We start from the raw sequence: 27,068 nt of genomic DNA, 5'->3' as shown, positions 1-27,068 counted from the left end.
TGTGTGGCGGAATATCGTTGCCCTTAGCCAGGGTAGCTGGTGACATTAGCCATCAAAGGCCAGTCCAAAGCATGGATGGAAGGAATCTGATTACAAACAGCTGGGGTGGTTATAACTTGAGCCTGCTCACTGAATGAAATGGAAACTATTCCATCCAGAAAGCCTCAGCTTATTTACTTATTACTCAAGATAGCCAGCTTGTTTTATCTGCCAGAGAGTGAACTGGATATTCCCTCTCATTTCTCCTCCTGTAGGAAGAACAAGAGAAGGTTGAAAACATTCTTATCTGTCATCTGAAATGGCTCAGCCTGTTCCATCCACCTTTTAGTCTTTCTTCTATCCACCCACTGTTCATCGTTCTATCCACTTATTGTACTCTGGAGTAAATGGGTTTTTTTCATCATAAGATTTCATACGTTTTTAACAATTTTAGAACATTCTCAATCTTTATCTTCCTAAATTTTGCTTCTCCCTAACAATCGCTGTTCTCTCCTGGAACTTATATTTGTTGTTGATGAGTCTTCCTATTCTGTCCTTCATGTTTCAACTTCACTTTCATAGTTTTGAGCTCTCAATTTTCTGGTATATGAAAACTGAAAACGTCTCAATTTCTATCAGCCAAAGGGTAGCCTCTCCTTCATGTAGCAACTCTGAGAAACACTCAGGTGGCATGAGAAGTAATTTGCTCAATTCTTAATTCCAGTTGATAGATTTTTTTCTTCAGCTGTGTCAAGTCTGCTGCGTAACCCATCCACTGAACTTAAAAGTCACAGCCCACATTTTTAATTTGTAGTGGCTGTAACTGTCTTCATATCTACCTTACAAATATAGTGTTTTTTTCCTTTTCTCACATACAATTCTTTTACACATTTACCTTATTATCCCTACCTTAAAAATTCAACTATCTAAAGTCCTTGAGTGTTTATTGTCCCTCTCACTTGGCTGAAGATAGATTATTTTAAGTTTTGAATTAGGGGCTGAATTGTGGACTCATCTGAACAGAGCTTCATCTATTGGAGTTTTGCGAATGCTTAGCTGAGTGTTGGTTCCTCCAGGGCAGTTTCTTAACCTTTGTTTCTACCAGGAATCCCATAGCATTATCAGGTCAGAAATATTTTTATTTTTTGGCGTGGAGGTTCTCAAACCACACAAGAATATAAATCTGAACTCTAAATTGGCACAAGGCTGGCCTGTGGTAGAGAATTTTCAAGTGAGAAAGTTATCCACCAGCACCCAACCCCCTCAAAACCCAGGCTGAGATCAAAGATGCTTCTCCGTCATCTCCCTCAGTTGATGGCGGATTTCTTCTAGTCCACCCTTCACTGAGGCATAGCTCTTCAAGGCTCCCAGCTTCATGTACAGCTCTCAGTTCTAACTCTCCGCCCTGCTCAAGTGAACATATCATTGTCTGTTGCCATGTGGATGTTAAAATCAAAGCTCTTTGGTTATTTCCACATCAGCTTCAACATGCTCATCACTCCCCTTTTTAGGGTTTTTACCTCCTGAGAATTTTTTTACTTTCTTATAACTTCATTATTCATTTCTAAAAATGAGGCTCTGGGTTAAGGGTACACAAGAACTCTCCGTACAATTTTTGCAACCTCTTTTGAGTTGTAAAATATTTCAAGATTAAAAAAAGTTATACTAAAGAAAGATGATGCTATATTTTCTGGTATTTTAGGTGTTTTTTTAAATAGTGAAAATGATTAGGTTATCTTGGCTGCAATATACAGGGATCTAAAGTCTTCATTCACTTATCGATTGAGTGCCTACTATGTGCTAGGCACTGCTGAATGTCAGGAAGAAAAATTCCCTCAGAGAGCTTACAACACAGAAGGGGAGGGTATAGACAAGTAAAAAGCAACTATAATATTTTCTGATAAAGGCTTTGTCAAAGAAAATACAGAATAGGATGTGAAGGGATGCTTAAGCTGAGACCCAGAGGAACCAGAGCAGGCAAAGTTGGAGATGATGGAGAACCCAGCATCTTCAGGGAATGGGGTTGTTCAGTGTGGATGCCCATGGAGTATAAAAGAGGAATTGACCAGAGATAGCCAGAGTGGTCTGTTACTAGTAAACTACAGGATACTCTGAAAAATCCTTAACTCCATAAGACATCTAAAATCATGGATAAAATACTTTAAGTGTTTAAAGGCATTCCTAGGTTGGCCAGAGAGTAAGGGAAATCCTCAGAGACTGAAAATGTAGCAGAAATGTTAATCTGGAGATGCAAACTTGGTAACTTAGATTTTAGTGTTAATGGTCATTTGGGTACCAGACACAATGCCTAGGGCCTAGGTAGGGTGGGAAGTTCAAGTGGAGACTCCATATGAGGGCATAACCCCAAAAGACTACCCCCTGAATGAAATGAAACTAAAAAAAGTTTTCTTTTAGTCCACAGCTGGGAAACTTGTCTATTTTGACCTTAACTCTAGAAGGAGCGGTAATGTCTCACTTGAGAGTTTGTATGTACACTGGCCTTCACACCACTCATGTAGTTAGTCGAACAACATCCAACCAACAATTTATTTTAAATTGACCCAGGGATAGCAGTGAAAATTCTCTCTAAAGAATGTGCCAGCCATGTAAGCCTTAAAAAATAGCCTGACATGAAGTTTCCTAACCAAGAGCTCACAACAAAAGCAAAAACTGACAAAAGGAAATAATGCATAATAAATGAGAGCCAGAAGAAATTCCAAATAGGAGAAACAGAAGTACACAGACCCTGGGCATTGGAATTACACAACATAAATGCAAAATAAATGTGTCATCTATGATTGGAGAATAAAAGATCATATTGAAAGTCTGAATTGGGACAAAGAGACCATAAAAATCAAAGAAATTTAAAAAACAACCAAATAGACTCTGTTGTAAGTAAAAAATACAATACATGAGATTAAAAAATCACGAGATAGCTTATACATAGGATCGGACAAATCTGGAGAGAGAACCAATGAATTGGAAGCTAAAGAAAGAAAGAAACAAAATACATAGATACAAAGACAGGAAAAATATAAGGAGAGGTTCCAAGATATGGAAGATCATTATAAAATCCAACCTACAATCAGAATACCAGGTTAGAGAGTAAACAGTTAAAACAATATTTTAAGAGATAAGGCCAGAGAGTGAGAAATAGGATGAATCCTGAAGCCCCTTTTAAGCCATTTTAGGGAATTTGACCTTTATTGTAAGGGAATGAAACATTTTAATCAGAGGGGAACACGGTCAGATTTCCATTTGTAAAGGTTACTTTGGCTGGCGTTTGGGGAATGGACCAGAGTGGAGGGGAGGCGGTTAGACTCTACAAAAGGAGCCCAAACAGGGGACTCCACAGTCATCTAGGAACAGGTGGACTTTAAAGACATCGAAGAGGCAGAATTGGGATAACTTGGTAACTGCTTAGAAGTGATGGGTGAGGGATTTTTGCACCAAATTTATCTTCTCTGTTCAGTCTTGCCTGTTCTGTCTAAGCACAGTTGTTTACTTCTTCCTCAAAGTTCTTTCTTTATGTCTCTTTGTGTATTTATCTCACTGTATACAAATTTTTCTGTCTTCCTCTTCCATCAGAGCAGGAGCTCCTCAAGGGCAGAGAACTTGTCTCATTAAGTTCTTTGTCTCATTAAGCGCTCATCTTTTTCATCTTATTCAGTTCACAGCACAGAATCTGGCAGGGGTTCAATGAGACTGGCTTGTCCATGTCTATGTGTTAACCACTGATACTTTCGCACTAAATGGGAGGAATTCGGCCAGATCCAGATCACAAAGGAATGGCAGGGAAAGGAGGTGGGACTTTATCCTGTGGTCAGTGGGGACCCTAACATCAGAGTAGAGTCAAGGTTAGAGGTTTTTGTAAAAATAACTTGAGCAACAATTTGAACGGGGGAGAGACTGGGTAATTACAGTAGCGAGGAGAGGTGATGAGAGACTGAATCAGGACGGTAGCAGTGGGAATGAGGAAGACAGGGGACAGCCACAGACTCTTTAGGAGGTTAAATGTCGGGGCTAGATTTATCACGCGGATATTGAAAATAAAGGGGAAGAATGAAGTGGGGATGAATCTTATTCCTACTTTGAGACCTGGCAATACTCTTCGACTAGATGGGAAATTCAGGAAAGGGAGCAACTTTAGGTTGCTATGGAGTCTGCTGGTGTGAATTACTGTGATTCCTGATAATCGCTATAGAATTTTCTTCACTGCCACCCAGTTGCAAAGGATTGGAATAGAATAGAATACCAGGCTCAAGGTCATAGAACACCAGAGGCAGGGTCAGGGAATATAAATAACCCCAACTTCAAGCCTTCTGCCTTACAGACACTTTGCCATGAATACAAAGTTGCCATTTCTGTGTCTAGATCTTTGGGTTTCCAAATATTTCCCTGGCCACTCCTTCAGCATGCTGGGGATTTTAGCTCTGAACATACTTGCCAGAGGCACCCAGATGCCCAAGACTTACCTCTACTTCCTGGCAGAAGGTAGCATTGGGTCCGTACTGCAGCTGGCATTGGTGGTGAACATCATAGATCACTCCAGGGGCAACGATCTTAGACTTCAAGCCTTTCTTTTTGGGGATGTCATCAAGACAGAACCCCCAGCCTCGGCTGAAACAAGTGAATAGAAATGAGAGCAGCTGCCTATGATTTCCTTCATCTTCAGTCTTTCATTCAACAGAAACTTCTATCCCCCTAGTTTACTTGTTGTCCTTCAAGACAACTTTATTTCTATAGCACAGAGAACCCTCTAGGCTAAAGGTGGGAATTGTCTAAACGGAAATCCACATCACATCCCATGCCATCAGTTCACTTGTGATCCAGGAAATACAAGCAGTGGTAAAATTAGAAAATCATCATCTTACCTCCAACGGGCTTTCAGTGACCACTTCTGACATATCCTGGTTGTTCCTGCCAGTCCCCAAGGACTTACCACACTCAGATCATAAAGAGCCGCCTTGAGACAGGAACAAGCAGGGGGTACAGGATGTTCACCTGGCTATCGCTGGAGGGCAGAACCCATCTGGATCTCAGGATCAGAAAGCAGAAGTGAAATCCACCCCTTCTGATGTCCCCCTGATGCTGTGCCTGTGGGAGGAACTGAACCTTTTCCAGGCTTCAGGTCCACTGTATAAAATTCAAAGTGACCTCCAGTTCAAAGAGACCCCCATGAGGCTGTCACGAGATGCGCCGTCACTTACTCCAGGAAGCGGGTGATGTACTCCTTGCTGCACTTGGACCACGTCAGCGGGGTGGGATTGTACTGGAGCTGACGGGACATGATGAACGGGTGTCTGTCTATGGGCTCGCAGTCATTTTCTTTCCCGTCATGCTGGATGCCGAAGCTGCAGGAAGGCACAAATCATGAGAAGATCAAGGAGGCAGCATGAAGCAGGGAGAAGACCTTAGTTTCTCCAAGGTGAGAATAACCCACAGAGAGCAACTTTTTAAGGACTTTGAAGTTGGAGAGGGATAGCTAATTTCGAACTAAAAAGCACAGGAAGATTTTAGGTATCCTTTGCTTCAAACATGCAACCGTGGGAACCATGTGGCTAATTCAAAAACTTCTATTTGGCAGAAAGCTACAAGCTCCCACTTGGCTTTCTATGAGTCCAGAGTCAGCAGAGTCCAGCTATCTTCTTTCTCCCGCTGCAGCAACCACAGCACAAAAGAACAAAACCTTCCTTCTCCCTTTTCATCATGACTGAAGGCAGAGCATGAAAGGGGAAGCCTATGGGAGGCTTTGTCAAAGGCCGCAAGCTTTGAGTGACTGGATTGATTTCTAGCATTGTTACGAGTCCTCCAATGTCAGAGACATTAGGGAGACCTCATAGTTCAGTGCTTAAGAGGAGGACTTTTGAGGACAGATGATCTGGATTTGAATCCCAGCTCTGCCTCTTAGCAATCTGTGAGTTACTGAAAGTTGCTCAGCTTTGTTTCCCTCTCCCAGAAAATGGAGTGGTCATCAGTGTTAGCATGAGATTCGAAGAAAATAAAGTTTGAAAAGCCCGTAGCAAGGTGCCTGGCATAGAATAAGGGCTCCACAAATGACAGAAATTTTTCGTTGCTGTTTTTATTAGTGTCTAACTTCTTTTCCTTTTCTAGATGAGGAAGTTTAGAGTTTGAGATTTGTCAAAAGTCACCAAGCTATTTAGGGGCCAAACTAGGTTTTCTGCAGATCTTGGGGCTCCTGTTTCAGCGTTCTCGTCCGTGTCCTGCTCGGTCGGCTCCCTGACCTCCCAATGCCGGGGTTGAGCAAGTGAAGCAGCTTGAAAGGCCCTGAGGAGCTTAACCACCCACCATGGCAAGAGTGGGCCTGGAAAGCAGCAGACTCTGAAGTGCATTTATAAGCCGAGTCCTCAGGATCTCCCCCAAGGTGCCCTGTGAAATCCCCACAAGAACTCTCTCCACTGGAGTCTGCTTATTGGACACTTATAACCTACGAATTTGGCTCAAATTTCTAAACCCAAACAGATGAAAGCATGACCTTTTACTCTGCTAGTGAAATTCAACCCCTCTGACACGGAAGCTCATATCCAACTTTAATAAAACCTCCTGAACAACATTAGCAATTCTTGCAGGCAATAGTCTTCGGGGGATTTAGAGATTTTCTTGTATTTTTTTAATGCATTAAGATGTTATCAACTTACTTACAGACTCCCATCGCATTACACATGAATACAAAACTCACAAAGGAGCCAGAGAATTAATCTGCAAAGCTCTTACCACCCACCTACAAAGAATGTGACTTAATGAAAGCTTTCTTCCAAGCAGGTCATCCCCAGGGGGTTGCAAATCCAGTCCCACCCAGCTCATGAAGTATTCGAGTTCACCTGCCAAGTAATTAGTAAAAATCCTAAGCTGTAAGCATGGTTTTAAAAACCTGCATGAATAATGATTTTTCTAGCATTGGATATTCACCACAACAAGCCATATGGCTGGATCCTACACACTGAGTGGCTTCAAACCTAAACTCAAAATATACCACTTCCCCAAGAGTTCATTTTGTTCCCTCTAAAGTTTTTCATTCATGAAAATATTTTCCCCTCCAGCTTTATCACCCCTTTGGGCTCCCACTTGATGAGAGAAAAGGAGTGCTGCCAAACAAGCATCTCTCTGGACCACGTCTCCTATATCTAAATGGGTGGAGCTCTCCTGTCACATGGGACCAGAGGGTCAGTGAACACAGAGGGCCACAAAGGGCCAAAGGATGGAAGCCTTGTTTCCAGGAAGCTACTTTCCAGCAGGTGGGATGGAAGCTGAAGAGCAGTTTGGAGTAAAGAGCCCCCTACAGTCTGAAACAACTTACTGGGTTTTGGGATTAGCCTGCTTTACTTCCGCTTTGTGCTTCAATTCCCGCTAGATGAGTCTGCTAAATTATAGACATGAAACAGCAAGTTAAGTAACTGCCTGGATTTCAGGCTATCATTTGGTGGAATATATCCATTCTTTGCCTTTTATTATTCATTTTATGGTGGAGTGGAACCAGCAGAGAAAAAGAACCATGAAAGTATGAAAATGAGCTTTTGTTTTGTTTTGTTTTTTTGCTGAGGAAGATTAGCCCTGAGCTAACATCTGTGCCAATCCTCCTCTATTTTTTTGTATGTGCACAGCATGGCTGGTGAGTGGAGTAGGTCCATGCCCAGGATCTGAACCTATGAACTTGGGCTGCTGAAGTGGAGCATGTGGAGCTTTAACCATGGGGCCAGGCCTTGAAGGTGAGATTTTTTACCTCATTCGGGGAATACCAATTTTGTATATGCAATAAGCAAAGCTCTGTAAATGAAATACTCCACAATCAAGGAGAGGGGAAAATATTGAGTGGATATTGCCTTTTAAGGTTCATCTGTATCATGATATTTTCATTACTTAGAAGGAAAGGATGGGGCCAGCCCAGTGGCGCAGTGGTAAAATGCACACGTTCCACTTCATTGGCCTGGGGTTTGTAGGTTCAGATCCCGGGTGTGGACACGGCACCACTTGTAAAGCCAGGCTGTGGCAGGCGTCCCACATAAAAAGTAGAGGAAGATGGGCACGGATGTTAGCTCAGGGCCAGTCTTCCTCAGCAAAAAAGAGGAGGATTGGTAGTGGATGTTAGCTAGCTCAGGGCTAATCTTCCTCAAAAGAAAAAAACCCAAACATTAAAAATAGAAAGAACGCTTGGTCTCAGATAGGTTTTAAAATTTCCTCCTGGAATTCCATCTTTATCTTTGGTAACTCACCGAGGGGTCTAAAAAGAGTAGCATGATACTTTAGGTATGGATGACTGATATAATCCAGAGTCTTCGTAAATGGAATTTTTAAATGTTTTCTCTCAAAAGGAAAGTGAAATTATGGCACTTAGGCCATAGCACAAGTTAGTTAACTTCACTTTCTGTTTTGCATCATACACAATCAGGGATAAAACAATTTCTTAAGAAAAAATGGGGCATCTTTGTTATTGAACTATCATGGGTGTCTTCTTGGGATACTGGCTTGTTATATTTTTCTTTTTCGGGGCTGCCACAGGTCATTTCACTGATCTGCCCAGTGTTTCTCAGTTTGGACCACAGCTAATCAGAACTGGACAGCTAAAGAAAGAAAGAACACCTCAGAAGCATTTTTTGCTTTCAGTCAAGGTTCTCAGGAAGCTCCTGAGTCTCTCTCCTTTGGTTTTGTGTCTTACTAAAGCATTTTTTTCTATCATTTAAACTCAAGCCTAGATGTCGTCTTTCAACTTTCTCTTTATCAGTGACTCTACGCTTTTTGTATTTGTTTTTGACATTTAAAATACAATGTCTTATTTAGGTTATCTATACACGGCCCAATATCCCCCTTTTTCAAATTAAACGTTTTATTTTGAGATAATTGTAGATTCAGATACAGTTTGAAGAATAGAAGGAGGTCCTGCGTAGCCTTCACGCACTTTCCCTCGATGGTAACTCTAATACAATATCACAACTAGGATACTGGTATTGATACAGTCAAGGCACAGAACATTTCATCATCACAAGGATCCCTCGTGTTGCACTTTATAGCCACACCCACTTCCTTACCTCCCGCATTTCCTCCTTAAACCCCGGCAGCCACTAATATGTTCTCCATCTCTATAATTTTGTCATTTCAATAGTGCTATATAAATGGAATCATACAGTATGCAACCTTTTGGGACTGGCTTTTTTCACTGAGCATAACTGAAGATTCATCAAGGTCATTGCCTCTATCAACAGTCCATTCCTTTTTATTGCTGACTAATAGTCCACGATATGTACCCATCACAGTTTATTTACCCATTCACCTTGTTTGGGTTGAAACAAACCCTGGATTGCTTCCAGTTTTTGTCTATTATGAATAGCTTCTATAGGGGCTGGCCCCGTGGCCAAGTGGTTAAGTTTGCATGCTCCGTTTCAGTGGCCCAGGGTTCACCCATTTGAATCCTGGGCGTGGACCTACACACCACTCACCAAGCCATGCTAGAATGACCTACAACTATGTACTAGGGCCTCGGGGAGGGAAAAAGAAAAAAAAAAAGAAAGAGGAAGATTGGCAACAGATCTTAGCTCAGGGCTAATCTTCCTCAAAAAAAAAAAAGATTTAGTTTCTATAAATATTTATGTACAGGTTTTTGTGTAAACACAAATCTTCATTTCTCCAAGATGAAGGCCCAGGAGTACAACTGCTGGAAATTATGGCAGTTACAGGTTTAGTTTTTTAAAAACTGCCAAACTGTTTTCCAGTGTGCTTGAGCCATGTTACATTCTCACCAGCAGTGCATGAGTGATCCGGTTTCTCTGCATCCTCGCCAGCATTTGATGTCATCACTGTTCTTTATTTTAGTCATTCCGATGTGTGTCGTGATAGCTCATGTTTTAATGTGCATTTCCCTGATAACTAATGATGTTGAACATCTTTTCATGTGTTTATTTGCCTTTTGTATATCCTTTTTGGTAAAATGTCTCTTCATGTCTTTTGCCCATTTTCAAAGTGTGTTGTTTGTGTTTTTACTACTGAGTTTTAAAAGTTTTTTATATATTCTAAATATTAGTCCTTTGTTGGATATATGGTATTAGTTTCCTAGGGCTGCCATAAAAATTACCATAAGCTCGGTGCCTTAAAATAACAAACTTTATTCTCACAGTCCTGGAGGATGGAAGCCTTGGAACAAGGTGTCAGCAGCACCATGCCTTCTCCAAAGGCTCCAGGGGACAGTCTTTGTGCCTATTCTCGCTTCTAGGTTCCGTTGACTCCAGGCTTCCTCAGCTTGTGGCAGGAGACTCTAACTTCTGCCTTCATCTGTACACGGTCGTCTTCTCTTTGCATCTCTCTGTGTCCAAATCTCCCTCTCCAGTCATTAGATTTAAGGCCCACCCTCAATGTAGGGTGATTTCATCTTGAAATTCCTAACTAATTACATCTGCAAAGACGCCGTTTCCGAAGAAGGTTACATTCTGAGGTTCCAGGTGGACTTTGATTTGTCGGAGGCGGGCACTACTCAACTCACCACAAATGGTTTGCAAACATTTCCTCTCATGCTGTAGCTTGTCTTTTCATCCTCTTAAAAGAAACAAAAGTTTTGATTTTGATTTTGATCAATTTGTAAATGTTTCCTTCTTTGGATAGTGCTTTTGATGTCAAGTTTAGAAACTCTGATTTGCCTCCCCCTAGAGAGTGAAAATTTTCTCCTATTTATTTTCTGGAAGTTTTCTAGTTTTAAGGGTTACATTTAAGTCTGTGCTCCATTTCAAGATAATTTCCGCATGTGATCTGAGTCTTAGGAATAGGTTCTTTGCATATTTTTTCACTTTTGCCTATGGATGTCCAAATGCCGCAGCACTGTTTGTTGAACAGATTGTCTTTCCTCCATTGAATTGCTTTTGCACGTTTGTCAAAAAATCAGTTGGGTGTATTTATTTGGGACTATTTCTACATTCTCTGCTCTGTGCCCTTGTTCTAAGTGTCTATTCCTTTGCCAGAACCACACTATCTTGATCACTGCAGCTATATGATAAATCTTGAAATACTGTAGACTGATTCTTCCCAATTTACTGTTGTTTTTCAAATTTTCAAATTTTTTTTACTTATTCTGGTTCCTTTGCCTTTCCACATAGATTTTAGAATAATTTTGTTGTATGTCAAAAAATTCTTGCTGGAATTTTGATAGAAATATCATTAACCCTTTACATTTATTTGAGGAGAATTACATCTTTACTATGTTTGGTCTTTCAATTCACGAAGACAGTATGTGTTTCCATTTATTTAGATCTTCTCTAATTTCTTTCTTCAGTGTTGTGTAGTTTTCAGCATATAAGATCTGAACATGCTTTGTTAGATTTGTAATATATATTTATATGTAAATATTTCATATTTTTGAGGGATTATGAAAAGTATTGCATTTTTAATTTCGATGTCCACCTGTTCATTGCTAGTATATAGTAATATGACTGGCTTTGTATGTTTATATTGTACCCTGTGAGCTTGTTAGTTCTAGTTTGTGTGTGGGTTTTTCTACACATACAACGTTGTTATCTGTAAATAAGGTTGGCTTTATATCTTCCTTTCCAACCTGTCTGTATGCCTTTTATTTCCTTTTCTTGCCTTATTGCACTGGTTAAAACTTCAATCTTTTTTTCTTTCTGTTTCTCAGACTTGATCATTCCCATGGTCTGACCTTAAGGTTCACTGATTCTTCTTCTGTCTGCTTAAATCTGCCATTGAATCCCTCTGGTGAGTTTTTCATTTCAGTGATTGTACTTTTTAGCTCCAGAATTTCTTGTTGGTTTCTTGTTTAGATTTTTACCTTTTTACTGATATTTTGTTCATACATCATTTTCTTGACTTTCTCCACATCCTCCTTCAGTTCTCTGAGCATCTTTAAGGCAGTTGTTTTAAGTCTTTGTCGATTACATCTGCCATCAGGTCTTTTTCAGGAACAATTTCTGTTGATTTATTTTTTTCCTTTGAATGGGCCATACTTTCCTGTTTCTTTGTATGCTTTGTAGTTTGTGTGTGTTTGTGTGTGTGTGTGTGTGTGTGTGTGTGTAAAACTGGACATTTGAATCTAGTAATGTGGTAACTCTGAAAATCAGATTCTTCCCCTTCCCTGGGTTTGCTATTTTCTGTTATTGTTTTTGTTTTTTCGATTAGTGTAGGCTGTCTCTGTGCCAAGGATCAACATGAAGTGTAAACTTAAGGTCTCCTTAGGTCTTTTCTGAGATTTTCCCTGGGCATGTGTGGTCACTTTCTAATTTCTCCAAATATGCAATTGCTTTTGAAAGTCCTAGTCTTTATTGTCTGGCTCCCAAAAGGGGCAAAGGAAAAAAAATAGAGAGGGGGAAAAAAAGGGTGCCAGTCCTTTAAATCCTCTGAAAGTCGCTTCCGCCAAAGGGGGAGGGGCTTACAACAATGGGGAAGGTGCAACAACAGTGGCTGCCCACCTCTTTGTCTGCACCTCTGTGATCAGCCATCAGCCATCAGAGCACAGATCTCCAATATTTGGAGAACAAATATCAAAATAGTAAGTTGATTCAGGTAGTGGCCCACTTATAGTCTGTTAAATAATCTACCACTTCTGATAACTGGTAAATATCTCCAACTCTTTATTTTCAAGTATTCAGGGAAACCATGCTCAAGTAATGTTATCAAGAGGTTCTCACCTTTATTAGAGAATTTCCAGAATCTGAAAGGAAGATCATACCTGCCGTTGGCTTTACTTACTCAGGTGGCCTTCCTCACAAAGGTGACGTGTCTGTGTCCAGATAATCATGCCAATGATTGCCTCAAAAATTGGGGCAACACTGATTTTGTTGAACCTGCTTAGCATATTTCTGAGTCTCTTTACAATAGCAAACTGAATTGAAGATATAAGGGATCCATTCTTTGAACACAAGTAGTGAGCATTTGAGAATGTCCTTATCAAGCAAGTCTTCTCAACTTTTCTTTAGCTTGGATATACCATTGCTGGGAAGGTTTTGAGCGATCATTTCTCAGTTTGACCTAGTCATATTCACTTCGCATTGCTTGGCCAGCAGGTGCTGCTGACATCAATGACTTGACTGAAGGCTGCAGGGGACATATCCCTCCTCACATCAGGATTGAGGACACCTATGTTTACCTATAAGCATAACTTTCATTTTGCCAAGTTTTATTATCAACATGCCAACAACTGTGGCCTGGTCTTTTCAAGACCCAGCATTCTGTCCCCAATCATTATTTAATTATAAGTAAGTCACTTAACCTCTCTGTTTGAGTTTTTGACAATTAAGAATACTAGAACATCACATTTATCTCCCAGGGCTTTTTGGTAAGGGTCAAAGAAATCACAGTACCTAAGAAATTGCCTTTAACCTACTCATTTCACAGATGAGAAAACAGGTGTACAGAGGTCAAGGGAATTTTCTCTAAGGTCATAATATTGGCTGATGAAAAGCTAGAATAAGCACTCATTCTTCCCAATTCCCAAGCCAATACTCTGGTTTTGTACTGCAGGTAAAAGTATTTTGAAAAGTTTCAATATTACATGAGAAAAATGGTGAGAAAGCCCAGGCCAGAGAGCCCAGGCCTGGAATAATCCAGTCTCCACCGCTCTTCCCAGTCCCATCTCTTTTCCGGCCGTACACTCAGAGTATGCTTCAGTGTTCGGCTTCCCTCTTCAGAGGGAGGAGATCCAGGCTGGAGCCACATGATAGGACGGGGGTATAGTTGAGCCACTTAGGTGGCTCCCCGATCTGAGTTTTTAATTAGTATAATGCTCTTGTATTTGTGGTTAGTAAATATACCAATAAATCAAGTTACAAATAAGCTGAGACCTCTCCTCCAGGGAAACCTCTGATACCTGGAGAATCCAGAATCTTCATGACCCCTTCAGTCAAACATTCTGAAACCTGCCTTCAATGAATTCATCTAATCAAATTCACACATTTTGGGGTTAACTTGGACTTCCTTAAATGGTGTTTGCTTGACACCATTTTATAGCAGTTTTCCCAGTTTACAGCAGCTTTCAATTTCTTCTTATTCAATATTCTCCTTACACATACAAGCAAAATGGGGCTGACAATAGTATTTACTTCATAAAGTTGTTGAGAGGATTCAATAACACAACACAAAAAATGTTGGCATAGAGTAAGGGCACAAAAATGTTAAGGTTTGTGACTTTTTAGTGATATTAATGTTATTATTGTTTCATAGGAACTAAAGAGGGAGTGTTACCCCTGAATTAATCAACTGAGTTAAAGCTTGACTCCCTGTCTGTGCTCCATCCATTGTAATTCAGAGAATTGTAGTAGCCTCTTTGATTCTGTGATATAAATGGGTACAAGTGGTCAGGACAGAGAAGACATTGGAATCTTTAAAGGGTATGATTATCCTCACTTTATAGATGAAGAAGCAGAGGTTTAGGAGGGTGAGTCTCAAGCCACAAAGCAATCCAATTCTCCTGATGCCCCCTGTAAGGTGTTCCTCATTCCCTCTACTGACATTGATGCATGAACATGGCGAGGAGATCTCAGTTTCCTCAACCCTTTACCTGTGTCCGAGCTCATGGGCAATTGTGAAAGCCAGAGGGAGTCCAGAGTCTTCATTGATGTTACAACTCCGGTGAGGCTGGCACATTCCCGACAGGTGGGACAGACCTAGGGTCTCACAGGGGCGGTTGACACCAGCACAGATGTCTTTTCTGAAAGTAGAGAACAGAGATGCATAGATGCCCAAAGACACAACTACAAAAACCCTCCTGGAAACAAACCTAGGTATTAATTTACATTCAATATAGCCTGTAAACTATGATTAAAAATTCTTTTAAGCCCATATGAATGTAGGGAGCAATTTTGAATTCACTAAGATTTTTCTGATTTTTACCTCTTGATTATTGAATCTCACTAACACCTAAAAAAAGAGGGAAAATATGGCAAATGCCCTACTTTGAGTTGCTTTTGCTCTTAATCTCAAGAGGCAAAATTATATTATTTGGCAAAAAAGAGAAGGATCTGATTGAAAATTGAAGCTAATTTGAACTTTTAAGTAGGGAAGGGACAACCAGCAGGGGCTAAAGTTTTTCAAATATAAAAGCACTTTTTGGTCTTTCTGAGGTCTGTACTGAAAACTCATTTGAGAACTTTTTCTCATTCATGAAAACAGCAATGGTCCCATCAAGCCATCCAGAGATCAAATCAATTGTCTCTCCAGTCCCACTACCCTAACAATATTGCATATGGGAGGAGATGTGTGGGCACACACACACACACACACACTCACACACACAGAGGCATCTTTCTTCTTTTCACCAGGACCTCACTGTTTCCCTACCCTGGAAAAAGAAAGGAAAGCCCTTCCAGGATCCAACAAAATACTAGTTACAGCTTTTAAATATGAAAATGTGCTTCCATATCCTGGTAGCAATGATTTCAATCACTGACAGGGATTGTGAAAGAGTCGTTAATTGGTCATGTGGCTTCCTTCAGTTCAGTAAGAGCTCTTTGCCAAGAATGACTGGTGCAAATGCCAACAAGCTTCTGAGCTTTAGTTAGTTGCAGACCTTCAACTCATGGGGTTTGTATGGGCACCATTTCTGGTGACAAATGGTCTGTTTTTTGTGTCCACCAAGCCATGAAAAATATCCAGGCTTTGAGAAACCCTGAAAGTTCTCAGTTCTCTAGGAGGCAGTGGCTGGGACATGGGATAGGAGAGAGCAGCTCCCAACTCAAAACATGCACGACGGACAGGAATCCTTACCCCCACTAACAGCAGTGGTTGCTATGTGGTTTCCTGTTGGAGAGCTAGATCGCATGGATCATACAGTGCAACCATTCTAAATAATTTCTGAGTCTGTAGGAGGACCAACTAAACATTCCCACCCCTACTGCAAGATGTGCTTGTTACTATTTCATTCAAAAAGTCTGGGTCTGCATGGAGCAGCTGAGAAAAGATGAATGGTGCTCATTGCAAATCCACCAAACTTCTCACACTGATAGTGCAGGAAATTAGATCCATTAAATAATTGTTTATTGAGTGCCTACTAAGTATCCAGAACCAAAGGGGAAAAAAATTGGGTAACCAAAGATTTGTAGGAATATGGTTCTGGCAGGGAAGGAGCTTAAGCTCCCAAAAGTAGATCAGCTCCACCTCCACCATCCACTGGGGATAGAATAAGAGGAAAACCTTCGCATGCAGCAACTAGCCCTATTTCATGGAGTGTGTTCAAGCCAAATCCATCTTCTACTGAGCACAACTCTATTGAAAACTCGGTTAAAGTGGATCTCAGCATAGTCCTCCAGAGGCAAAGCTCATCTTAAACGTCCCTCCCTTCCTGATCCTACCTACTTCTTCAGACCAGAGGTCCTCAACAGGGGGTGATTTTGCTCTCCATGCCCTCCTAGGGGGCATTTGTCAATATCTGGAGACAGTTTTTGTTGTCACAACCTGGAGGAGGGTGCTACTGGCATCTCATGGATAGATGGCCAATGATACTGTTAAACATACTGCAATGCACAGGACAGCCCCTCACAACAAAAAATAATAGGGCTGAGGCTGAGAAATCCTGCTTTAGAACTTGAAAGACTCTCCACTGTCCAGGAGCTGGTGAGATTCATCATACCTTGAAACCAGACTTCTGTTTTAAGGAAGAAAAATTATCATAATAAGAAAAAGAAGGAGAGCAGATCCTTCATATTCTTATTGGATAAGAGTCAGGGGAGTGGCCACTGTGGTCAAACTACTTAGATTTAAGTCCCAGCTGTACCTGTTAGCAATGAGATTTTGGGCAAGAGACATAACCAAGCCTCAGTTTCCCCAGGGTTGTCTGGGGATTAAATGGAACGACAATTGTCCTAACAGATGTAGCACAGTGTTTGGCCCATATCAAACACTCCACAAATGCCAGTTATCATTAACATATTCATTGTTTCATGTGAGAGTGAGAGGAGATGCTGCTTCTGCTTTCGGGAAAGAAAAGAAACAGAGCTGAGACACAGCTGCCAGGTGGCCAATGCTGGTCCCAGAATCCAGGGTTCTTCCCTAGAGACAGGTCCTGTCTGGACTGAAGTCTTCCCCTGGCTTTCTGCCCAGGTTCTTAGTACTCCCTGGATGCCTGCTGGCTTCCCAGAGCCCCTGTGCTTACATTCCACACCCACACCAACCTATTCCCCCAGGAGCTACTGATCAACCCAAGGTGTCTCTGGTCCTAACGAATCTAATGTAAGAGGTTTATGCCACAGACTTCTTTGGGAACATGTTTGCATTCAACCAAAGTTTGGACACTTTCACTCCAAAGAGTGATTCTGATGGTTGGAGTTTCAGGTCAGGATAAGGCAGACATGTGAGTGGGGTGGGGCTAATTATCATCCCTTGTAGGAATCCTATGCATTGGGATGATCCTGTCAAAGGGACAGATGATAGACAAAAATGTTCAGTGGCAGCCTGTCCTCCCCAAGGACAAACACACACCCAGGGCCTTCTAGCACATGAGGTTCTCCATGGCTGAAGGGCCGGGCCAAGAGGCCTCTTCTACTGTACATTCCTGGATTTCTGTCTGTCTCTGAACCTGCATAGGAGTGCCCAGTGAGACCTGACTTTCCCCATTAAGGGAAGCTCTTCTTTTGTCTAGATTAAAATAGTGTCTGGTATATTATAGATGTTCAACAAACATTTACTGAATCAGTGAGCAAACATAGCTTTCCAAGGGCCAGTGCTGATCAGGAAAGTTCACTGGCTCTTCACAGCTGTGAGTTCTGGAAGGTTTGTTGGTTCTCATTAGCACCATAGGGTCTATCTGTAGTCAGAACAACACAGTAGCTTCATGAGGGCAAAAGGGAGAAAAGTGCAAGCTAACCACTCTGCCTATTCGGGGAGGACTGCTCCTCATATTCTGTCCTCAACATCAGTCAGGGATGGGTTACACGGAGGACCGATTTATGTAGAGATGGTTGCATCTCTCTCAATTGGAGGAAAATTAAAAAATAAAATAAAATAAAAATAAAAGATCAGACATCCCATGGCTAAGAGTTACAAGAGAGTCTGGAAGATCTGCCAACAAATTTCCTGATTGTTTATAGAACCGCACGGAGAAGCCAATTTTAAAGATGAAATCATCATTGGGATGGAAAAGAAGCCTGTATTTCGCCAGCAGACACAATTTATTAACACAGAGAGTTTTGTCACATTTAGCAAGTTTGCTAACTGCCCTGACTCACATGGGAGTTAGGAGTTGTCTAGATCATAGAAGCTGCCTTTAAAAATGACCAAGTGCAGCAAAGAGTAGTAAGAATCTCATGAGTTTGAATACCTAACAACCCTTTCACCTGCCACCCCTCCCTGCCTTGCAGCCCCTGGCTTCTACATAGTCTCTGGGGTACCTGGTGAGAAGGACGGCCACATCGTGATGAGCGGGGTTGAGGTCACTCTTGGGATTGATGCTCTTCTGCCACTTGCAGAAGCTGGACAGCGTCTTCTCTGCATGGTGAACTATTTTCAATCCTTGCTGGAGGAATAAGAGGAAGAGATTGCATGGGTGAGCTTACTGTGGTCAGGGCCCATCACATCAATCCCCAGAAGCAGCCTGGGGAGATGAGCTCCGAGTGTGTGCCTCAAACATTTAACAGGAATTTGGCAGAGGCTAACTGACTCCTCTGGGCTAACCCCCAGCTCTAAACACTATCGCTCTCATGACTTCCACTGAAAGAAGGAGAGAAATGATCACTGGGACAAGCAGCCTTTGAAGAAAAATTAAAAATGTAGTAGCAAAGACAAACAGCTGTTTGAAGTTCTATTTCTAGTGGCTCTCTGCTTCCTAAGCCAATACAATTCCAAGGAGACATTTTTATTTCTAATGCAAAATGAACAGATTTTCAACAAAACCTTCTTTCTCTCATAAGGTATCTTGCAAGCCTGGGATTGCACTGGATGTTTCCTTGCCCATGGTTTCCATCTTGGTTTGACATCTATGGATGAAGGACAGGGAGTGACGTAATCTTTCCAGGCTTATGACCAGTTAGGATCACTGGTTGTCTGACAACAATTAGGATGTTGTAGTAGATGCCCCTAGCCTGCAACTTCAAGGGCTCCATCTGGCCCAGAGTTACTATTGAGGATGGGAGAGGGCTTGTTCCAAATTAGCCGCATGAACACTTGTCAAATGGGGGAGAAGGAAAAAGGAATGATCAGCTCTAGAGGGACTCCAGTTTAATTTGAACTTCTAAAGGAGAAATTCTTTTCCTTTGCCCCATTTCTTTGGGGTCTCTCTATAGAGCCATCCACAGTACAGGGTGGATTCTACCTGAAGAATGACTACCTCCATTTACCTACTCTCATCTGAGTCTGTTACTCTGGGCTCGGCCCAAGAACTTCAGGTCAGTCTCTCCATCAAACTGTGAGCTTGCTTCTCTACTATTCTGTGTTTTGCTAAAGCTCACACCCATATCAAACAAGGCCTGAGAAACTGCAGTTGCCTGTTAGCAGCACTCCCAGGTCCCCTCACCCATGCTAATTAACCACCATAGATCACCTTCTTTTCATGACAACACAGAAAGGTGGCTCGTTGCTCATGAAAACTCACCAAACTGCTTAGCATAAAGAATTTAAATAGAAGGCGCAGACTTCATTTTTCAATAACCCTCATCAGTATATCATCCAGAAGAATGATGTATGGTGGAGGAGAAGAAGGAGTTCTGAGGGATTAGCTGGGCACAGGGGGAGTCAGTCTCCTGTTCAACTAGTCAAGCTGTCATTAGAATGGCAGACCAACTGGAAGAAATGGCTCCCACCCCCAGAAAGAACTGGCCAAGTGCCATGAATCAAGAATGGAAGGAGAAGCCAGCCCCATGGCTGAGTGGTTAGGTTCCCACACTCTGCTCTGGCAGCCCAGGGTTTCGCTGGTTTGGATCCTGGACGCGGACCTAGCCCTGACAGGCTAGGCATGTGGGACGCCAAGCCATGCTGAAGCGGCGTCCCACATACCACAACTAGAAGGACCCACAACTAAAGTATACAACTATGTACGGGGTGGGTTGGGGGACAAGATGTAAAAATTTAAAAAAAAAACAAAGAAGAATGGAAGGACAGAGAAAGGAAGGGAAAGGGAGGAAGAAACGAAGGAAATACTTGCTATGTGCCAGAAACTTTCACATAGCTTCTCTCCTTTAATTTAATTGCATTTGCTCAGCATTATTTGTAAAGAAAATATCATTATTTTCAATTTATAATAAGAGAAATTAAACCTCCAAGAAGTAAAGAGCTAGCTCAAGATCACTCAGCTCAGATACTGAATTGAGGACTGTGAGAACAAGGGCTCCCAGCTGAAGCTGTCATTCTAACTGGTGACCAGCTGCACTAGAATGGTGTCTCAGTTCTAGCTCCTTGAGACAGGAAGGCAGATGATGAAACAAAACATCAACTATGATTAGATTTCTTTAAAGTCTGTTTTTAACCTTACATTTCTTTGAGGGTTTTTTTTTGAGGGGCAGGAGTGCAGGGAGGAGGTCTAGGCAAGAGTCCTCATTAATAAAAAAATAACTTCATACCACTTAGAATTGTTCCAAAGAAAATGAAACACTTAGGTTTAAATCTAACAAAACATGTACAAGATCCATATCCTGAAAATTACAAAATGCTGATGAAAGAACTAAAAAACCTAAATAAATGGAGAGACATACTATGTTCATGGATTGGAAGATTCAACATATAAAGACGTCCCATTCTCACAAAATCTATAGTTTTATTACAATTCCTATCAAAATCTCAACAACGTCTTTTGTACACACATACGAGCTGATTCTAAAATTTATATGCAAAAGCACAGGCCCTAGATTAGATAAATTAATTTAAAAAAGAAAAATGAAGGGCGATGAATCACTCTACCTGATATTAAGGCTTACTCTATAGCTACAATAACCAAGACAATGTGGTACTGGTAGAGGGAAAGACATGTAGACCAATGGAACAGACAGAGAACTCAAATCGGACCCAAACAAATATGCCCAAATGACTTTTGACAAAGGTGAACAAGGAAAGGAAAGATAATCTTTACAACAAATAGTGCTGGAGCAACTGGACATGAGTCTCAATCTAAACCTCGCAGTTTATACAAAAATTAATGCAAAGCGGATCATAGACTTAAAGTAAAAGGTAAAACTATAAAACTTTTTAAAAAAATCATAGGAGAAAATCTTCGGGACCTGGAGCTAGGCAAAGAGTTCATAGACTTGACACAAAGAACACAAGATATAAAAGAAAAAATTGAAAAGTTGGACCTCATCAAAATTAAAAACTTTTACTCTGAGAGAATCCCTATGAAGAGAATGAACAGATGAGCTACAGAGTGGGAGAAAATATTTGTAAACAATTAGAAAATAGGCAAAAGACACGAAGAGACATTTCACTGAAGAGGATATATAGATGGCAAATAAGCACATGATGTTTGTCATTAGCCATCAGAGAACTGCAAATTGAAACCACAATGAGATATTACTACATGCCTATCAGAATGACTAAAATTAAAAATAGTGACAGCACCCAAACACTGATGAGAATGTGGTAACACTGGATCACTCATACACTGCTGGTGAGAATGTAAAATGGTGCAGCCACTATGGAAAACAGTTTGATAGTTTCTCAAAAAACTAAGCATGCAAATGCCATATGACCTAGAAATTGCATTTCTGGACATTTATCTCAGAGAACTGAAGATTTATGTTCACACAAAAGTTTATAGAATGTTTATAGCAGCTTCATTCATAATAGCAAAATCTGGAAACAACCCAAATGTCCCTCAAGAGGGAATGGTGAAACAAACTGATATATACCATGGAATGTTACTCAACTAAAAAAGAACAACTTTCGATACAGACAATTTGGATCGATCTCAAGGGAATTATGCTGAGTGAAAAAATACAGTCTCAAAAGGTTCCATACTGTATGATTCCATTTCTATAACATTCTTGAAATTACAAAATTGTAGATAGGGAGAACAGATTTGCTTTCCAGGGGTTGGGTCAGTAGGAAGAAGGGAGATTTAAAAGGGTGGCATGACAGATCCTTGTGATGGAACTTTTCTGTATTGTGGTGATGGTCACAAATCTACACATTTGTTAAAATTGCATAGAACTAAATGTACACACACACACAAACACATCAATGAGTGCTTGTAAAACTAGTGAAATCTGAATAAGGCAGGTCATTTCTGTAAGCATCAATTTCTCAGTTGTGATATTGTAGTAAGGTGATGTAAAATGTTAACATTGGGGAAACTGGGTGACGGGCGTAAGGGAATTTTCATTATTTCTTACAACTGCATGTGAATCTACAATTATCACAACATAAAAAACATTTTAAATACCTTTAAATAACAACTGGTCTGAATCAAGGCTAGAGGTTGCAATAGAAGATCTACGTGGTTACTTATTAACGATATGTGAGATCCTATAGTTTTTTTTAATTTAAATTGAGTGTTTAATTTGTTTATTTTTTTGACTTCTTTCTTTTTATTGAGTTAATGATAGGTTACAATCTTGTGAAATTTCAGTTGTACATTATTGTTTGTCAGTCATGTTGTAGGTGCACCCCTTCACCCTTTGTGCCCACCCCCCACCCCATCTTTCCCCTGGTAGCCACTAATCTGTTCTCTTTCTCCACATTTTTAAATTCCTCATATGAATGGAGTGATACAGAGATTGTCCTTCTCTAACTGGCTTATTTCACTTAACATAATACCCTCAAGGTCCATCCATGTTGTTGCAAATGGGACGATTTTGTTCTGTTTTACGGCTGAGTAGTATTCCATTGTATATATACACCACATCTTCTTTATCCATTCATCTGTTGATGGGCACTTAGGTTGCTTCCAGGTCTTGGCTACTGTAAATAATGCTGCAATGAACAGTGGGGTGCATAGGACTTTTGGAATTGCTGACTTCAAGCTCTTTGGATAGATACCTAGTAGTGGGATAGCTGGGTCGTATGGTAGTCCTATTTTTAATTTTTTGAGGAATCTCCATACAGTTTTCCACAGTGGCTGCACCAGTTTGCATTCCCACCAGCAGTGTATGAGGGTTCCTTTTTCTCCACAACCTCTCCAACATTTGCTACTATTAGTTTTAGATATTTTTGTCATTCTAATGGGTGTAAGGTGATATCTTAGTGTAGTTTTGATTTGCATTTCCCTGATGATCAGTGATGCTGAGCATCTTTTCATGTGCCTATTGTGAGATCCTCTAGTTTTGAATCAAAGGGAACACGTAGTCTTTTAGATGAGTTCCAGTGGGTAGAAGGAGCCCACACACTTAGACACACTTACACACCCACACGCTCACTCTAAAGTTCAGTTAAGTTCCCTATTTAAATACAAAACATGTACAGGATCTGAATCCTGAAAATATGGCTTATAAAAGTTTATTAGAGTCGAGGTGGCCACACAGGCAGAAGAAGATGGAGCCCATCTCGGAATGTTCCTCTTTGCCTCACAAAGTCCCTGGTGGGGGCACAGCTCAAAGTGAGATATTGCCAGATTGGAGAAATTTTTTGCTTCAATATTGCCCTTTTATAGGACTCACCATTTTGGAAAAACTTCCCTATGAATCCATATGTGTCTGTTTAAGGAAAAGTGAATGTTTACAAACATCCAGTCTCCCTGGTTCCTGAGCCAAATTCAGTGTCAGCAAGCACACATCTTCATCACCACGGAGAAAACAGTCATTTTCCAGATGTTGCAGAATAAATTCTGCCTCCAATTTTTCCGTGATTATGAACAGCCCATTTCCCTGAAGGACATAGCCTTCCAGCTATGCATCCAATCTTCTCATTTAAATGGTGAGAAAATCCTTGCCAGAGAGGGGCAGTCCCTTAGCCAAGTCACACAGCAGGTTTTGGCAGAGAAGGGCTTAGATTCCAGGTTTGCAGCTACCGGCCCAGGACAAGTGGTTTCCAAATTACTGAAGACCTCTAAACTTTTTGCTTTGGATAACTGGAAAGATTTAGTAATTTCCCAATGGATGATTACCACTTTTTTCCCCTCCCCACCTCACACTCCCACCCCCGGTGAGGAGACAAACACAGGCAGAGATCCTCTACTTCAGAGATCCCCCCCTCTCTGTCCTTCTCTTACTCTCGACCACTCCTCAGGCTCCTCTCTGGGCTCTTCTGCCCTTCTTTCGGCTCATGGCTTAGTTCACTCTCAATCGCAGTCATATTTTGGGAAACCACCAATATGCTGTTAACTCTCAAATCTATAGCTCATTCCAAATCTCTCCCGGAGTTCGAACTCATGTACCCAAATCTCTTGATGGACACCTCCTTCTGCATGGCATCACAGGTACCCCCAACTCAGCATCGCTGAAATCCTTTCCCCTCACCTTAACCTGCTGTTCTTCTTGTGTCTTCTCTCTTAGTTACAGGAGCCACCATCCACTCAGCTGTCTAATCTAGAAACATCAGTGTCCTCTTATTGGTCTCCTCTCCCTCCATATCCTGTGTCCCAATCTGTCATCATGTGCTGCTAATTTGATCCTCCTCTCCACCTTTACTCCTGACTGCCCTAGCTCAGAACTCATCATTTTATGCTTGGATTTATGCGTCCAGCTAAATGATCTCCTAATTGTTCTCCTTTTTTCTTTCGTCATCCTCTTTAAAGCCATCCTCCTTGCTGTTGTCAGGTTGATCTAGTCAAAACCAAAGTCTGCCCATATCACAACGCATGGCCCAAGACCCTTCAAAGTCTCGCCTCCAGGAAGCCCTCCCTTCAGTTGCAACCTCACAGTTTATGCTCCAGCAACTTTAAAACTACTTGCACTACCATTTCCCCCACCCCTCACATACTTGTTATTTTTCACTTTGCTTTCTTCAAGCTGCTTCCTCTACCTAGAATGCCTTTCTCTCCTCTCTCTTACCACCTTTAACCTATTCAACATCAATTTATTCTCTAAGACTCAACTGGGGAATTTCCAGGAAGGCTTGCCTGCCTCCAGTTTGGATTAGGTTCCCTCAAATACATCTTGTGCGTGCTTGGCTCACAGCACTTGCTGTGCTAGGTTAAAAGTGATCAAAGTGTGTGCTTGTTTTCCTCCTTCACTCCTCCAGAACAAGGACTGAGGTTTATTCCTCTCCTATTCTCAGGCACTGCACGCAGCCTGGTAAACAGCAGGTATACCAACAACACTCAGGACACACACCACACCTCAAGGAATGGAGAAAAAGGTAAAGAATATATCTCCTGAACCAGACAAAAGTGAAGATTATACAAGAGGTTTGTGGTGAGTCAGTAAAGAGACAAGATCTTCTGTTAACGAGAGAAGAGGAAGGTAAGGAGTCAGAAGTTTGAGAATAAAGAAGAAAAATCTTTAAAATAATTCTGGTGCCTATAACAGGAATTGTTGGGAGAGAATTCTACATGGGTCCTATGTTTCTTCATATCATCTGAGCCAAGCCACTGACAGCTTTTGTGTCTTCTCAAGGATGTTGTGTAGCAAACAGGCTTGGAAGATAGAGATAGTGTCTCTCTCCACAGAAGAGGACAGTTTTATTTGCTGCCAATAATAATAAAAATAATGGCTCTTCTGGGGCAAAAGTTGACAAGTTTACTTACCACCCTCTTTAAAGAACTGGAGTTTTCTTACTTGGGGCTCCTCAGCTATGATAAAACCCACTGTGTAAACAGCATCCAGCTAGGCTTCCCAAATAACACCTTTGGGACTTAGAGGACAAAAAGGACAGATGCAAACATGAAGCTCATGCTACATGTTGTGCTGTGGGTAATAAAGTCCTTTGTCTCTGACCCAGAAGTCTCATCCCTTCTCCCAGCGTCACATCCATGAAAGTATGGCAGGATAATGTGTTAGCTTGCAAGGAAAGTAAACTCTAAGACCCTTCATAGTTCTTGACAGGAATGAGAAGGAGAATGGAGAATAGGTGGTCAAGCAGTAGTGAGAACAAGGTTGAGGTTGAACCATCTAAACATATGGGCTGGATCTGCATGGTTGTTGAGATTTTCCAGCAGCAGAAATATTGAGGAGAGTAAAGGAAAGGAAAAGGGCCTAAAAAGTAAAGAGATGTCAACAGAGGGGATTGTCCTTACATCCCACTGCTCTTAGAAGAGCAATTCTGGAATAACTGATGAGAAAAAAAACGTGTTAGGGCCTGAAGTCTACCCTCAAAGTCTTGCTTGCTTTCTTCCTATTGCTTTTGTCAGTTCCTCTTACAGACAAAGCAAAGGCACAATTAACTGAGTTGCTGATGTTTGCAGCTGGGTACCTTGCCCCTGTGTAGAACTTTCATCTACAATATGCGGCATTTTACACAAGTTCAGTGACAAGGTCTTCAGGATAACTTACTGCTTTTTTTACCAAATGTCATGACTCTTCCAGAAGGTTTTAATTCAGTGCAATTTTTCTCAGTCCCCTCAGCCTCTTAATCTCCAAGTTCCATAAGACGTTAAGTCCAAGAAACAATCACTTCGTTTCTTGAATGCATTTGATCACAGGAACCATGGGAAAAGTAATTAGCTATGACTCAAAACTATGCAGCCCTAAGCATGCATAAGATGCCAAAAAACTTCAGAGAGATTGTGCTGGCTCACAATGAATATGGGGAGATTTGTGCTAAACATTTTCCATAAAGCATCCCCATAATTATTTGAGCTTGTCAAAACAAACCCCTGCCTACACTAATTTTTTCCCCATTTCCTTTGTAAACAGAAATAGACTTCCCTTTTTGTTCTTTCATTATTTTTTCTCACCTCATTTTCTTAAGCGAGTCCAACTCACTTCCCACTTCCCCTTTCCTATTCATCTGAGTACGTGACCTCATAGGACAGGGAGATGACCTACAGGGAATCAGCCACAGCTCACAGAAATAGCCTCAAATGGGAGTTAGGAAATGATTTTGCAATAACATGGCTTTTGTTATAAATTGTTGTGTCTCTTTGTAAGCTCTCTCTGTAATGAAAAAAGATCTTGTATTAATTTCCTTGGGAATTCCTGGGGGCAGCTTGTGATTCAATGCACAACCCAATCATGCTCTGCTAGCCAGGCTCAGGTTCCTGGAAGAAAAAGAAAAGGCAGAGAGGAAAAAAGCAGTAAAAAATTTAATCTGAAAATTTCTCATGTGGATAGGAATAACTTATCTGA

The 27,068-nt window shown here is 41.1% G+C and overlaps 1 protein-coding gene across 3 annotated transcripts in view; it reads right to left on the bottom strand.

Annotated features, from left to right (window-relative positions):
- The window catches only part of ADAMTS12 (ADAM metallopeptidase with thrombospondin type 1 motif 12), a 308,773-nt gene that overhangs the window by 105,909 nt on the left and 175,796 nt on the right, over positions 1–27,068 (bottom strand). For all 3 annotated transcript variants that reach the window (XM_046671863.1, XM_046671864.1, XM_046671862.1), the window contains exons 7-10: positions 18,312–18,436; positions 14,489–14,638; positions 5,190–5,333; positions 4,455–4,599 (exon numbers count right to left, since the gene is read on the bottom strand). In XM_046671863.1, the coding sequence (XP_046527819.1) occupies positions 4,455–4,599; positions 5,190–5,333; positions 14,489–14,638; positions 18,312–18,436 (564 nt within the window). The remainder of the gene's footprint in view (positions 1–4,454; positions 4,600–5,189; positions 5,334–14,488; positions 14,639–18,311; positions 18,437–27,068) is intronic.

This window comes from Equus quagga, chromosome 9, assembly GCF_021613505.1.
Source record: "Equus quagga isolate Etosha38 chromosome 9, UCLA_HA_Equagga_1.0, whole genome shotgun sequence".
Taxonomy (NCBI): domain Eukaryota; kingdom Metazoa; phylum Chordata; class Mammalia; order Perissodactyla; family Equidae; genus Equus; species Equus quagga.
Note: the sequence above shows the minus strand (reverse complement) of the source record. Positions and strands in the feature narration are given on the sequence as shown.